Source organism: Lepisosteus platostomus, chromosome 6 (genome assembly GCF_059453375.1).
Source record: "Lepisosteus platostomus isolate fLepPlt1 chromosome 6, fLepPlt1.hap1, whole genome shotgun sequence".
Taxonomy (NCBI): domain Eukaryota; kingdom Metazoa; phylum Chordata; class Actinopteri; order Semionotiformes; family Lepisosteidae; genus Lepisosteus; species Lepisosteus platostomus.
The window spans coordinates 44,338,486-44,350,886 of record NC_142616.1 but is presented as its reverse complement, the minus strand read 5'-3'; the positions used below and the strand labels follow the sequence as shown (position 1 = coordinate 44,350,886).

The window sequence follows — 12,401 nt, the reverse complement described above, 5'->3', positions numbered from 1 at the left end:
CAACATCTGCCATGGGACGTGTGTGACATGTGATGCTTATGATCAGATACTTTATGCTACTTTACTACGTTTCACTTAAATAATGGCTAGCCTTTGTGTTTTACATCTGGAGCCAAAAAAGCTGTGTTGTCAAACTAATTCTCAATCCACTGAAATGTAGATCAATATACAGTCATACAGCAGTCATGTTCAAGGATAAACACAGCAAGCAGATTCTGCACACACAAAGGCCTTTCATTTTCTGTTTTGGACAGGTAATTGATCTAATGTGGGCTGTGCAATAATGCCACAACATTGGATCTGCAATTTCCCTCACGGGATCAATAAAGTATCTATCAAACACCTCCAATCTGAGCTACACGCATGTTCTTTCTTTTCAGGGGAAGCAGAGGTGCTCAGGGCAGCCCTATATGGTCTGTACTCTGCATCGGCTGGGATTGTGCTTTGTCCTGTACGCACTACAGCTGTAACTCAAACACAGCTCCTTAATTAAAACAAGAGCTTATCTGTCGGCAAGCAGACACTAAGACTACAGAGATTGAAAACCTATGAATTGGTCACGAAAAAAAAATGGTGCACCTCCTAGAAACTTTAAATTCTACAGACGAGGCAGGAATGTTTTTAATGACTTAAAAGAAATACACAACAAAAAAGGGACAGTTTAGCAATGTATGGTAAACAGGTTCCTAAAAGGGTCAAGCTCATCCAGATTCAACAGGAGGGTTGTGGACTCAGACAGTGAGCTGTCTGGAGAATGAAGTGAGCCTCTGTTTTGGCTGCCTAGCAACAGGACTGTCCTGAAAGTCCCACAGAAGGCCGCTGAAAAGACAGGAACGCACACACTCCACCTGAAGTACGCTCTCAAGGTGAAGTGGCCAGCATGCTGTGAAGCAGACCACACACAGAGAGAGTCAGACTGGACTGGATAGAAAGAGACCTTAAGGAACATGAAAGGGATGAGACTGCAGTAGAATCTCTTGCTCATCTGGGAAAAGCATATGGCTTAAGGCTATTTTTGAGGCTGAAATGGAAAGCACAGGTTGCATTTCTTCATAATATTCCGTTTATTAGAAGGGAATTTTGTTCATAAGAACATTTAACAGCATTTGTACTAACACTTTTTAGGCAGTATTTTACCCATCTTTCACTCAGTCTTCCATGGTATTAACATGCTTCTGTGACATTGAGGCTCTTTCCATGTCTGGACTCAACCACTGTCTATCAGGTGCCACTCGGGTCCGGACCTCACAGTAGGCTTACAAACGAGAGGAGGCCAGTTGGCCCATCCAGCCCGTTTGGTAGTTAATAGTTAATCAAGGTGATGACCTCATCTAGCTGTTTCTTGAAAGAAACCAGTGTATTGAATTCAACAATATGGCTGGGCAGCTTGTTCCACACATCTACAACCCTGTGTGTAAAGAAGTGCCTCCTGCCTTGGGTTTTTAATGCTATTCCATATAGTTACCACTTGTGTCCTCTGGTTCATGTTTCACTGTTCATTAAGTCCTCTTCATTGACTTTGTCTTCAAATGCCTTTTAGGGTTTTTAATACTTGTATGATCCTCTGGGATTACTTCAACACGCTTGTTGAATACACCCTGTTACTCTGTGATTACTTTAGTGCACCTTACTGCAATAGACCGCAATGCTGTGATGAATCACAAGAAAGTTCACAAGCATAGTACCGCACAACCTAAGAAGGACTATGTAAACCACAGAATGCAGTAAAGTGCTATATTCTATAACCCCTTTAATTAGAGAATTAAAGGATTAACATCATGCCCTGTTAGCTGGATCATCCAAGAAATTACTTCAGAAAGTACAGTATATCCAGAACTGTGCTACCGAAGTGCTGACTAAGTCTAAAACGTCTGAACATTTTTGTCCTGAGCTGAAACACCTGCAGTGGTTACCAGGATAGATTTCAAAATGCTCTTGTTGATCTGTCAGGCACTACAGGCTGTCTCCTGTGCACCTTCAAGAGTTCCTATCCCCACACGTCCCAGCTTGCTCACATGGTTCCGCTGGCTCTAGGCTCCTCAGCGTTCCAAGGTCTTCCCAGTGTGCGCTATGGGACTGAGCCTTTCCGGCGAGAGCCCCTCGTCTTTGGAATACTTTTCCAGTCTCACCTCAAGACTTACTTGTTCTTCAATACCGAACTTAATTATTTCTTTTCATTTCAAAATTTGTACTTTTTTGTCTTTAATTTTCTTTTTTGCTTACTGTACATTTTAAACTGCCTTGAGAGTGCTCTGCAAGGTACCATATAAGATATAAACAGATTGATGTGATTGCGACGGCAGTGCAATGATGATGGCAATGGTACCAAAGCACAGTGCCAGTACTGGCCCCTCCCCACACCCCATACCCATGCACACAGACACACCCAGGCTCTCACCTTGCACACCCGTGCCACTCGTGCCACCTTGGCCTGGCTGAAGTAGGGCGTGGGCTCCGCACTCTTCTCAGTGAAGAAAAAGTAGACCTTGTCGTCGTCACCCACGGAGCTGTTGACGCTCTCCCTCAGGAGCACCGAGTCCACGAATTCGGCCTCTAGACACGACAGAGCTCAGAGGTCAGTAGTAGCCTGTGACACAGCATTACAAGCCGTGCTCCTCACAGGCTGGGTGACCTGAGGGGATTCACATTCTTCACTGAAGAAATCTCTTTTGTGAGCATAAAGCTGATGGCATTCGAGTAGTAAACTTTCTCACTGAGGTGGCTTGTGTGCTGTCCTACAACCATCCATCAATTAACAAATGTGATTCATTCATTCAAAACTGTCCATAAGGTGAAACTTTGTAAACTGAAAATAAAATTCCCATATTTTTACAGATCAAACCTTTCAATTTAATCTCAAGGTTTAGAAAATCACCCAGTATTATTGATTTTCTGCATAACTAAGGACTGAATTCTGAAAGTAATAACACAATAACTTGTTTAGGATAAGTACCCTGTTTACCCCAGTACAGCAGTTAAGATTAATCAAGTGAGTAAAAACTCTAAGAAGGCCGACAAACTGAGGAATCATGTCAGGGGAGGAGTCAGTGGGAGGTCATGCTCTCTGTAGCGTCTTCGGTTTGGCTACGAAGGAGGCGCCTTTGTTGTCGTGAAAATCCAGTGGTAACTGAGAAACACAGGCCTGAAAACGCACTTGTCCTTATAGTGAAAATGTGTTAATCGATACATGAATGTAGTGCGTTTAAAAAAAAAATAATAGCAAGCTTTTCAAACATCAAGATAAGTGGGCATGGACATGAGGCCAAGGCAAATGAGACCTGACTGGTCAGGAAGGGGAAGTCATCTGCAGGCCAGTAAAAGCCCAGCCATGGAGATCTCTACGAAAGTCCGACTCACACTGACAAGCCCCCCACAAGTCTTAAAGGTCTCATGCCACAACTACAGCAGACTTCACCTTGTTAGTTGCTGATAGACCAGTAAAAGTCTTTCTGCAAATGAAGCTCAAAGCCCATCCTGTGAACCAGAGAGACGTGTTCGTCTGATGTTCACCTTTTCCGTTTGTCTGCGAAACTGAGAGGGTAGAAATGACCCCTAATACCCCTAGGTTTCTCTGTTTCGAGTACGTTCCAAAGACATTGTTTGAAAGAAACTCTTGCAAGTCTTTACAAGACACAGCAGCAAGGTGCCAAGGCCAAGGAAATGCAACGTAAATGACTGTTGATGTGGGGTGGGTAATCATATCCACAGATTGGACCAGATTTCTCTAAAATCACGGACTGTTTATCCCGCTGTGGTTTTTGTCATGAAAGGAACAACCCCATAAATCATACAGTGCCTTGCGAAAGTATTCGGCCCCCTTGAACTTTTCAACCTTTTGCCACATTTCAGGCTTCAAACATAAAGATATAAATTTTTTATTTTATGTGAAGAATCACCAACAAGTGGGACACAATTGTGAAGTGGAACGAAATCTATTGGATTTTTGAAACTTTAACTAATAAAAAAATGAAAAGTGGGGCGTGCAAAATTATTCGGCCCCCTTGCGTTAATACTTTGTAGAGCCACCTTTTGCTGCGATTACAGCTGCAAGTCGCTTGGGGTATGTCTCTATCAGTTTTGCACATCGAGAGACTGAAATTCTTGCCCATTCTTCCTTGCAAAACAGCTCGAGCTCAGTGAGGTTGGATGGAGAGCGTTTGTGAACAGCAGTTTTCAGCTCTTTCCACAGATTCTCGATTGGATTCAGGTCTGGACTTTGACTTGGCCATTCAAACACCTGGATACGTTTATTTGTGAACCATTCCTTTGTAGATTTTGCTGTATGTTTGGGATCATTGTCTTGTTGGAAGATAAATCTCCGTCCCAGTTTCAGGTCTTTTGCAGACTCCAACAGGTTTTCATCCAGAATGGTCCTGTATTTGGCTGCATCCATCTTCCCCTCAATTTTAACCATCTTCCCTGTCCCTGCTGAAGAAAAGCAGGCCCAAACCATGATGCTGCCACCACCATGTTTGACAGTGGGGATGGTGTGTTGAGGGTGATGAGCTGTGTTGCTTTTACGCCAAACATATCGTTTTGCATTGTGGCCAAAAAGTTCGATTTTGGTTTCATCTGACCAGAGCACCTTCTTCCACATGTTTGGGGTGTCTCCCAGGTGGCTTGTGGCAAACTTTAGACGAGACTTTTTATGGATATCTTTGAGAAATGGCTTTCTTCTTGCCACTCTTCCATAAAGGCCAGATTTGTGCAGTGTAAGACTGATTGTTGTCCTATGGACAGACTCTCCCACCTCAGCTGTAGTTCTCTGCAATTCATCCAGAGTGATCATGGGCCTCTTGGCTGCATCTCTGATCAGTCTTCTCCTTGTCTGAGCTGAAAGTTTAGAGGGACGGCCAGGTCTTGGTAGATTTGCAGTGGTCTGATACTCCTTCCATTTCAAGATGATCGCTTGCACAGTGCTCCTTGGGATGTTTGAAGCTTGGGAAATCTTTTTGTATCCAAATCCGGCTTTAAACTTCTCCACAACAGTATTACGGACCTGCCCGGTGTGTTCCTTGGTCTTCATGATGCTCTCTGCGCTTTCAACAGAACCTTGAGACTATCACAGAGCAGGTGCATTTATACAGAGACTTGATTACACACAGGTGGATTCTATTTATCACCATCAGTCATTTAGGACAACATTGGATCTCACAGAGATCCTCGCTGAACTTCTGGAGTGAGTTTGCTGCACTGAAAGTAAAGGGGCCGAATAATTTTGCACGCCCCACTTTTCATTTTTTTATTAGTTAAAAAAGTTTCAAAAATCCAATAGATTTCGTTCCACTTCACAATTGTGTCCCACTTGTTGGTGATTCTTCACATAAAATAAAAAATTTATATCTTTATGTTTGAAGCCTGAAATGTGGCAAAAGGTTTAAAAGTTCAAGGGGGCCGAATACTTTCGCAAGGCACTGTAAATGGAAGTGGTGTACAAGCTTTCGGCCATCACTGCAGGTGTGATCCAGTGGCTTTTCCAGTGATGGCTTGAATGTGCTGCTCTTGCACCCCCGGCCTCCCCGGCCCCCACGTCACTCACCGTACAGCCAGCGGGTGGGGGCCTCCTCCGTCTTCAGCGTGGGATAGGGGAAGTTGCGACGGATGTCAGGAAGACTGCGAAACTCGTACTGCGAGGCGGAGTACATCTCTCCGTCTGCGGAGAAAGGCAGCGATTGTGGAAATGTTAACCAGCCACTGGGAGCGCCAAACAGGGTGACAGGGTATTGACTAGTCCGACAGTGCCGGGAATGAATTCCAATAGTCCACTGCACGTCACTGCATTGCCACCCCCCCACAATCCCCCTGTCTGGAAAGATGATTGAGTTTTGAAGATTGAAAAAGCTTAGCGGAGCGCAGTTCTCTTATCAATAAGATAACAGTTATTTTTGTTACCCTGAATATTTGGAGGTGGATGTGACATTGTGGTACATGTGAAAGACTTGTTTTTTAACTCATAAGCTCTGTTCACTCTCCATCACACAAATTCCCCCCAGACGCCAGATTTCCCCCACAATGCAGCACTGCTCCCTCCAGATCGTTCCAGGCCTGCCGTCTGTGACGCACACACACCAGCAAACTGCGTGCCTGCGTGTCCACTCTCTGGCCAAACGCAGAATTGTCAATAACAGGCTGTTATCCTCTCTGGATATCCTCACTCGAAGACTCTTACAGGCGAACTCTACAGATAACAGCTGTACTTAATATTTGATGCTCTTGCATAAACAAAACTGCTCTAGACAAAGAATGACGACTTCCAAAAACACTGAGAATCTGAATTCTGGCTAAAATAATAACCACTTTTCATCCCACGTCAACAGAAAAATACCCACTTCATCGACCTGGGTGATGTTTGGAAGCCAAGAAATTACTTCACCGGTTGGATTAAGAGGGAGCTTTAAGGAGGACAGACTGCAAGCCCACTGCAGACTTTACGTAGTACACCGAGGTTAACATTAGACTATGCTGGCACCCCTTGGGTGAGATGCATCTCCTCCATGGAACCCTCTACTGGTATTAGAGAAATCTCATTTCCTGCTCTTCTTACATCTAAATTTAAAATATAGAAATCTTATTTCTGTATCCATTGACCCAGAGTAAGCTTTCTGCAGGGTTATTTTAGGTGCTGAAAACGCAACAAAAAGCAGTGGATTTGAACTGAAAATTTGAGTGCTATCCAAATTGCTTGTGCAATGTGCACGACAGCAGCAGACAAGAACAGTCCTCAGATCACTGGCCGGAGGTGAGTAGGGACACAAGATGGTGAGTGCAGCCAGACATAGACGCAGGGAGCACAACCAGTAGGGAAATCCGACAACTAGGAGCAGGTGCTCCCCACTACTTTTCGAACCCTCTAGCTGTGTGCGTTATCTTTCCGAGATGCCCTCTAGTGAAACTGGGATGAAATCCCAACGGATCTCGTCAGAGCGGGATCCCAGCAGCTGCGGGCGTCTGGGCCGGGCCGTACCTGCGAGGATCCCAGTGTAGCCTTTGGCTGGGTCATGGGGACACTTCTCTCTCCCGTCCTCGGGGGCGGACGAGATCCGAAACTGCTCCATATCCTGGGGACAGGGGGGTGACAGCTGCTCAGCAGGTTTCTGAGGAAACTCAACTCTGGCAGGCTTCTGAGAGCTAAAACTGTATGATCCTTTTTTGTTGCTTTTGCTTTTATTTGAAAAATTTGCCATTCCACAATATATTTGCGACAACCGCTCCTGTAGAGGAGCATGTTCCAAGCTCAGCTGTTTTGACACGCTGATGCACATGGCCTCGATGGGGCACTTTACAAACATGATAGCTAAATAGATTTAGCTGGGGAGTAGATAAAGCTATAGGACCAATGCCAATTACCTTATGAGTCAATTAACCTTCAGTGTGACCGGTCCCACTGTGGCTTTCCAGCTTCTTTTAATTAATTTTGTAACAGTTTTTAAAAGCCAAATTTTAAAATTTAAAGTGCCATTTTAGAATGTTACTAAGGCACATGCAGACATAAACACACACACTCATAATAGGGCCAATTCACACAAAAGAAAGAAACAAGGAAAGGTTTATTCCATGCTGAAAAGAGAAGAAACACAACGTTTCAGCTGTGGAGCCTACTTCGGACCCTGAGTGGTATGTGCTCAAAACCCAAAGAAGGCTCCATAGCCAAAACATTGTGTTTCTTTTCCCTCTTTTCAGCATGGAATAAACCTTTACTTGTTCCTTTGCAGCCTACGCATGCTGACGCAGCTACCTACTTGAACTACAGTACTTCAATTTACACAAAAGCAAATTTACCAACCAGTATGTCTTTGGCCTGTGGGAGGAAACCACATGAACACAGGGAAAACATAAAAACTCTACCCAGACAGCACTCCAGGTAGGGAATCAAACCAAAAGCCCCAGATTGAGAGACAGCAATGCTAACCACTGTGCCAACCCTGCTGGTACTAATTTGTTCTTATTAAGTTCTTCATACAAAAACAAAAACTTTGAAAATCCTCACAATATAGGTGCAGACGGGTCGGAAGGCGTATGTTCCACAGGTGTATAGGTGAGTTTCGTTGAACCTCTGGAGGAACCGGATGTGATTAAAACATTCTGTCTGCAAAACATTACACACAAGAAATCAAAAAGTGATTCGGAAACAAAGTCAAGCATTTGGGGATAGGCGGTGCTTTTGTAGATTCATTTAGCAACATTGGCATACTTGGCTTTTTTGGTTAAATGTGAAGTGGGGTGCTTGTAGATAAAATTAAAGATCCAGTCACATCACACGGGGGCTCTCCTGGCTCCTCGTACCCTCCTCCTACGTGTTCAAAACACTCCACATGTGTTTGGTGCTCGGAAGCCAGAGAAGAAAATGTGCTGGAAGTCAGAGGCTCAGTCCCTACAGGGAGTGGCCCAGCAAGCCACTCAGTTGCCATAAATAGCCACCTCCCGATGACCTGGGGGGGATTAGCCTACTTCAATTAGGCAGATAATTAGTTTCAGCCATTTAGATGAGTGATGGGTTGAAAATCCTGCAATGACTTCTTATTTCTCACACTCCCTGCCTGCTGTGCTGCTCTGCGCTACCGCTGCATACTGTGCTGTCGCGTTTTCGCTCACATGTCATTCACCGTCCTCTCCTGCACTGAGGGTGCCAGCTCTGCACCTTTCCTTGTGCCTTAGTGTGCTACAGTGACGGGACAGCTACAGTCCTGAGCACATCACTCCTGCAGTATACAGTCAGCTCACAAAGCTGCAGTGATGTGGCCAAGGGAAATGAATAGCATGGCAGATCCACCGGGGTATGTGACGCAATATCCTGGTAGGGTGTCTAGTGTGTGGGTGTCAGACAGCTACGAACCTTTTTTATCTTGATCAGAGAAGACAACAAGGGGACCTGATAGAAGTATCTATCTATGATAGAAGCCAGCCGATTTGTTCATAATCAACAGTGATATACAAACCAGGGGGCACAACAGGAAAAGGTGTGGGAGTGCAATAAAAACTAAGTACAGGAGGCCACTTCTTTACACAAAGGGTGGTGGGAGTGTGGAACAAGCTGTGTTATTGAAGCCAAATCCCTGGCTTCTCTCAAGAAAGAGATGGATGAGATGCAGGGATCAATTAACTACATCTAACTAGATGGGCTGCACGGCCTCCTCTCGTTTGTAATTGCTCTTTACATCCTTCAATGATTCGGCTGATCAGGCCTTTTGTCTCAAGCGATCACCAGCTGTTCTGAGCCAGTCGGCTACACAGGCATGACTACAGAGGTCCAAGAGCGATACCTGGTTGTCTTTTCCTTTGCTCCAGCACTGCTGCTTTTGATAAAGTGGTGCTTCCCAAAGAATCTGAAAACGAAAATAAAAAAATAATTGAATTCTCCTATCTACATAAAATAATGACCTGAAACTATTAAAGATTTTAACAAATCCAAAGAGCACCAGTAGTAGTCAGGCAGTGGTTTTATAATAAGAAGAAGCAGAAGAAGAAGAAGAAGTAGCAGAAGAAGAAGATCATCAGGCGTCATTCCTTGTTTATTTTCAGTTTTAGGTCTTGCCTAGGGCACTATCTTTAGAACTACGATGAAGTGGTAGTCTTGAATACACTGTGCTCAGCAGCATCAATGCTAAGAAACCTCTCCTACTACAAATGCACTAGATGGGCCATGGTTTTCTCGTTTATAACCTTTTTTATGTCTGATGTAACAACTTCCAGTCCTTCTGAGGGAGGTGGGAGGATCTCCAGTCTCAGCCGGAGGAGCAGAGAGGGAGCCTGTCCTGCTATAATGGTTTTTGATCTCTGCAGCTATTCAATGATATGTTTGTACAGTTAATGTCTTTGAATGTTCTGTTAATTGAATCTGCTTTGGCAACCCTATGATTCCTCAGTGGTGCCAATAAACCTTGGTGAATTGGAATTTGGAAATTAGACAAAACTCACTGCGTATTCAGAATTTATTAACAAGTGCATCCGAGAGTACAATAGTTTGCAGAATTAACAACAGATAAGGAAGTAAACCTAGGAGACTGTGACATAAGTATTGATTAGACTTTAAATACAAGCTCTGGTACTGAAGAAATAATCTAGAACTTGATATGAAGGCTTGGCAATCCTGGTCCTGGTGACCCAGTGTGAGCTGCTTTTCATCCCAGATGAGAGTTCTCGGTCACGTAGTTCTGCTTAGACATCTGTCATCTCTTTCTGCTACTTAAAAGCTGAGTATTGACGTTATTTGTGAATCATGCAGTAGACTGGAAATCTCAGTTTATGAGCTAGAAGCAATAAAATCTAATTAATTCAGTTATTATTTCAATAAGAGATGCTATAAAGTAATGGAAACTAGCAGGACACTAGCGTCATCTTAACCAGGACAGGGCTGGTTGTGGTGTCTGGACTGTCCTCTGTTTTAATGGATGAGCAGCCTGGATGAGCAGTGCTGTGCACTGGCAGCGCTGGGTGTCAGTGTACTCACGGTCCTGTGGTCGCCCCCGGCGATGTTGCTGGCGTTGAGCGCAAACATGGCCCCCCTCGCTCCGACGTACAGGACCCCCCCCTCCTCCTCCTCCAGCAGCAAGGTGCTGTAGTTCAGAGCCGGGCCTCGGAACCAGCGAGCTCCCAGCAGCCCTGCAGCGACACAGGCAGGCAGGGTTCAGTGTGCGCATTGCTCTTCAACCCAGATCCAGCACATGGGCCAGCCTGCTTCGCTCTGCAAAGGGTTTACACCTTCCATCGGTGTGAAGTGGGCCACAGCGCAGCAGATCAGGGGCGAGAAAGGAGAAACTGCTTCACCAGTCGAATAAAGGTGGGCATTTAGGGTGGGTAGGTTCTGCAAATCAAAAGTCAACTTGAGCCAGGACACTGGAGTTAAAAACCTTACTCTTACAAACACTCCTGGGATCTTTCCTGACCAAGTAGTCAGGACCTCAGTTTGATGTCTCATCCAAAAAATGGCACCTCCTACAGCACATTCTGGGGCACAGGTAGGAGAGTGCCACCTACTGGTCCACCAACACCACCACACCACAGAGAGTAACCTGGTTCTTCTATAGGTCCCCCATTGTTGTACAGCACTCTGCCTTGCTTAGCTTCTCGGATGCAATGAGACGAGGCCATCTGTCTTGCCGAGCTGCGTGTTTTCAAGAGCTGAAGTGCACACTTGCCTTTTACAGGAAACTTTCACAAATCTGCTGAAATAACAACATTCTGTCTCTTTTGACTCACAAAGTTAAAGCACTGTGGTTTCTTTCTTGTACCTCTTTACTAAAAGAAGGTAAATGCACACCCTTCAAGGTGACACCGTTTTTATGTGCCCAGACATCCACCCAGAGAATGCGGAAAAGAACAGTACTTATATGTAAATTATACTGCTGCAGTGTATTTGCTATAATTGTCTGGACGCAGTTGGTGAGTCTCCACAGGCAGGGAGAGATGATTTGGGATGTTCTACAGTTTTACAGGGCCAAATAATTGGAAATGGGATGATGATATGACAACTACAAAGGTTAAACGAACACACTAGTGCTTAAAAAGAAATTGGATTTTTAATCTACAGCAGTCCGAATTCCTTTATTCTGGTTCTGTTTACCTGTTTTGCAAACCATGCAACCATATTGCAAGTTTATGCAGATAGCTGCCAGTAAACAGGTACTTTCGCATTTCAGTCTTGTGTCCAGATCTTTTTCTGTTAATGCATGCTACTGTAGCATTGTCCTTCACAGGCTCAAGTGTGCTCATGTCTGCACAGCTATTCATTGCACAAAGCGTCTGATTGGCCTAAGTAATTGCTTAGTACTCATTGCTCAGATTACCCATTTCTTTTCAGAACTATGTGGTGACATTTGGGGAGCTATGTTTGGATTCGATTCACCTTGCAGAGGCATCAGCCTGTCACTGGCCTGCACTGTCCATCAAAACAGATGGGACATTCATAGCCAGGCTGCTCTCTGCTGAAAATCACGTTCTCTCATCAGCAAAATTTGCATTTTTATAACCCATTTAACAAAGCACGACAAGATGTGTACATCACTGCAAAAACAGCATCGGGGTATGAAAATAAAAGAGGAAATGGGAAATAAAATGTAATGGTTAATTATATTTTGTTATGAGCAATAACACAGCATTGATAACCCATGTGCTTTGGAAAGTTACCATATGACAACGTCTCACCTTCTGATTGTGTCAGGTAGTCTTGTCAGTGTTATACATCCCGCACTGCCAGAGCTAGTTAATATGTCTGCAGACGTGCGCGATGAAAATCTGTCATAACACTGGGTATTGACTTAAGGGGATCGATGCCAAAAAGAGGTCTCACAGCTTTAACAAGGATGTAGACGGGTTGCTGAGAAATCCAATTAGCAAATGCCTTAACTTGCTTATAGGTTCAGCTCCAGTGTTGCAAAACAACTCAAACTGGAAATTTAGCACAA

The 12,401-nt window shown here is 44.4% G+C and overlaps 1 protein-coding gene across 5 annotated transcripts in view; it reads right to left on the bottom strand.

Moving 5' to 3' along the window:
* sema4gb (sema domain, immunoglobulin domain (Ig), transmembrane domain (TM) and short cytoplasmic domain, (semaphorin) 4Gb) overlaps nucleotides 1-12,401 on the bottom strand; it is a 73,408-nt gene that overhangs the window by 31,084 nt on the left and 29,923 nt on the right. For all 5 annotated transcript variants that reach the window (XM_088636023.1, XM_088636021.1, XM_088636025.1 and 2 more), the window contains 6 exons: nucleotides 10,448-10,599; nucleotides 9,261-9,323; nucleotides 7,988-8,086; nucleotides 6,965-7,058; nucleotides 5,540-5,653; nucleotides 2,399-2,553 (listed from right to left, as the gene is read on the bottom strand). In XM_088636023.1, the coding sequence (XP_088492149.1) occupies nucleotides 2,399-2,553; nucleotides 5,540-5,653; nucleotides 6,965-7,058; nucleotides 7,988-8,086; nucleotides 9,261-9,323; nucleotides 10,448-10,599 (677 nt within the window). The remainder of the gene's footprint in view (nucleotides 1-2,398; nucleotides 2,554-5,539; nucleotides 5,654-6,964; nucleotides 7,059-7,987; nucleotides 8,087-9,260; nucleotides 9,324-10,447; nucleotides 10,600-12,401) is intronic.